Source organism: Hibiscus syriacus, unplaced genomic scaffold (genome assembly GCF_006381635.1).
Source record: "Hibiscus syriacus cultivar Baekdansim isolate YM2019G1 unplaced genomic scaffold, ASM638163v2 tig00001644_pilon, whole genome shotgun sequence".
Classification (NCBI taxonomy): domain Eukaryota; kingdom Viridiplantae; phylum Streptophyta; class Magnoliopsida; order Malvales; family Malvaceae; genus Hibiscus; species Hibiscus syriacus.
The window spans coordinates 6,281,592-6,283,581 of NW_024061878.1; the positions used below are offsets into that span (position 1 = coordinate 6,281,592).

Below are 1,990 nucleotides of genomic sequence, written 5' to 3' on the forward strand. Positions count from 1 at the left end.
TAACTTGTATTCGGATATAAATACAAGTTAATGGTGTTACATATCTTGTAGACCCAACTGTTGAAACCAAGACCTTTGCCATCGAGTGTCAGTACAAGTGGTTGGGACTCAAGAATTTGAGCTTCTAAGGTCAAGTTTGAATCCTATCATCGTCACTCTTGATGGGCAATCTGTAAATTCCTATGCAAATCCAATTGGATCTTATGTATGCCCTGACCCTGAACTAGGGGAGCCCCTAACCTAAACTTTATGTAACCAAAAAAAACCAAGACTTTTATTACAAATAATATTTTCTTTTACCACTAAAATAAAATATTCTATAATGAAATTAACCTAGTATCTCAACAATTTAACATCCTAGCTTAATTTTACCATGGACTTTGTTTCTAGTAATAGTAATACCTAGGAAAGTTGGGAAGCAAAAAAGGAAGAAGAATGGTGGGCATATATAGCAAGGTACAAAGTATTCATAATATAATAATATAGACACTTATCCTTCACACTACATAAGGACTCCTCTTACTCTCACTATCTTTGTTTCCTCCTCTTACTCACCTCCTTTGTTTGGTCACTTGCTCACATTTTTTTCTTCATTTTTTTTTCATCTTCTTGGCTTTGGTGGAGATTTAGCTGTGGTGGATATGGAAGTTCATCAACATGAATTCGTGGGGTCTATTGATCATCGTCAAGCTTCGATCATGAAAGGCAAACGTACGAAGCGCCAAAGGCCCTCGTCCCCTGTGGGTGTGACGAGCTCGTCGAGTTCTTCTATTGGCGGAGTTGGAAATGGGGTGGTGGAGGAGTATAACTCGATTTCCTCTACGACCACCACGTCCGGTGAGATTTACGAGAGCACCGAGGAGGAAGAAGATATGGCGAACTGTTTAATCATGTTGGCGCAAAGTGATGGTCCCAAGAGAATTGATGAAGGGAGATTCAAGGTTCGAAAAATGGGTAACCGGAAGTTGTCCGAGATTACCACGACGATGAGCAAGGGTGGGCTTTTTGTTTACGAGTGTAAAACTTGCAACCAGTCTTTCCCTTCGTTCCAAGCACTGGGAGGGCATAGGGCAAGCCATAAGAAGCCCAAGGGCAGCGCTTCCACCGTCGGAGAAGATAAAGATCACCATCATGTCGACCAAGAACCGGTCTTGAAAACTCCAGCTCTTGCTTTACAAATGAACAAGAGCAACAAGATTCACGAGTGTTCAATCTGTGGATCGGAGTTCTCGTCGGGACAAGCCCTCGGCGGTCACATGCGACGGCACAGGGCGGCGGCTGCCACCAGCAGTGGCGATGAAAATAAACCCAGAAATATTCTCTCTTTGGATCTTAATCTACCTGCACCAGAAGATGATTTAAGGGATTCGAAGCTCCAATTCGGAGCACCACAACAAGCTATTGTCTTCACCTCACCAGCTTTGGTAGATTGCCATTACTGAAAAAAAAAAAAAAACAGAAAGTAGATGGACTGATCAATGTGAATTACGATTAGTATATGTTTTCAATTCGATATTATTTACAGTTTATTATTATTCTTTGAATCCTTTATGCATTTTTTTTGTTAGAGTTGTGAACTTTGATGATCTTCTTGTTGAAGTTGAATACTTTGTGTAAGTGGTTAGTGTTCATGGTTGCCTTTCATTCACGAAAGTGAGTGATGAGGGCATCTTTTATTTCATTTTTTAAAAACTAATTCGGTAAACTACATATTTAGTCACCAAATGTTTATGTGATTCTGTTTTGATCATCAAACTATTTTTCTCTAAGATGTAACGTTAGGTGTAATTTTGTTAAAAAAAAAGTAATTGAGTGACTAAAAATGGAGCCGTGAGAACAGTTAGTATCTGAATACGTAATTTACCCAAAATTATTTCACAAATTTAACCAGGAATATATTAAAATTAGTATAAGATCCGATGTAAGTGATTATCCAAGGTTTGGGGGCATCAACACCACAAAGAATAAATGGATAGCAAAGGTGAGTTGG

At 39.1% G+C, this 1,990-nt stretch overlaps 1 protein-coding gene across 1 annotated transcript; it reads left to right on the top strand.

Moving 5' to 3' along the window:
- The first annotated feature begins 519 nt into the window (after positions 1–519).
- LOC120128944 (zinc finger protein ZAT5-like) lies at positions 520–1,544 on the top strand. Its single transcript, XM_039146550.1, has one exon. It carries the CDS (start codon positions 642–644, stop codon positions 1,440–1,442), a length of 801 nt encoding a protein of 266 aa, XP_039002481.1. The 5' UTR covers positions 520–641; the 3' UTR covers positions 1,443–1,544.
- Positions 1,545–1,990: the final 446 nt, after the last annotated feature.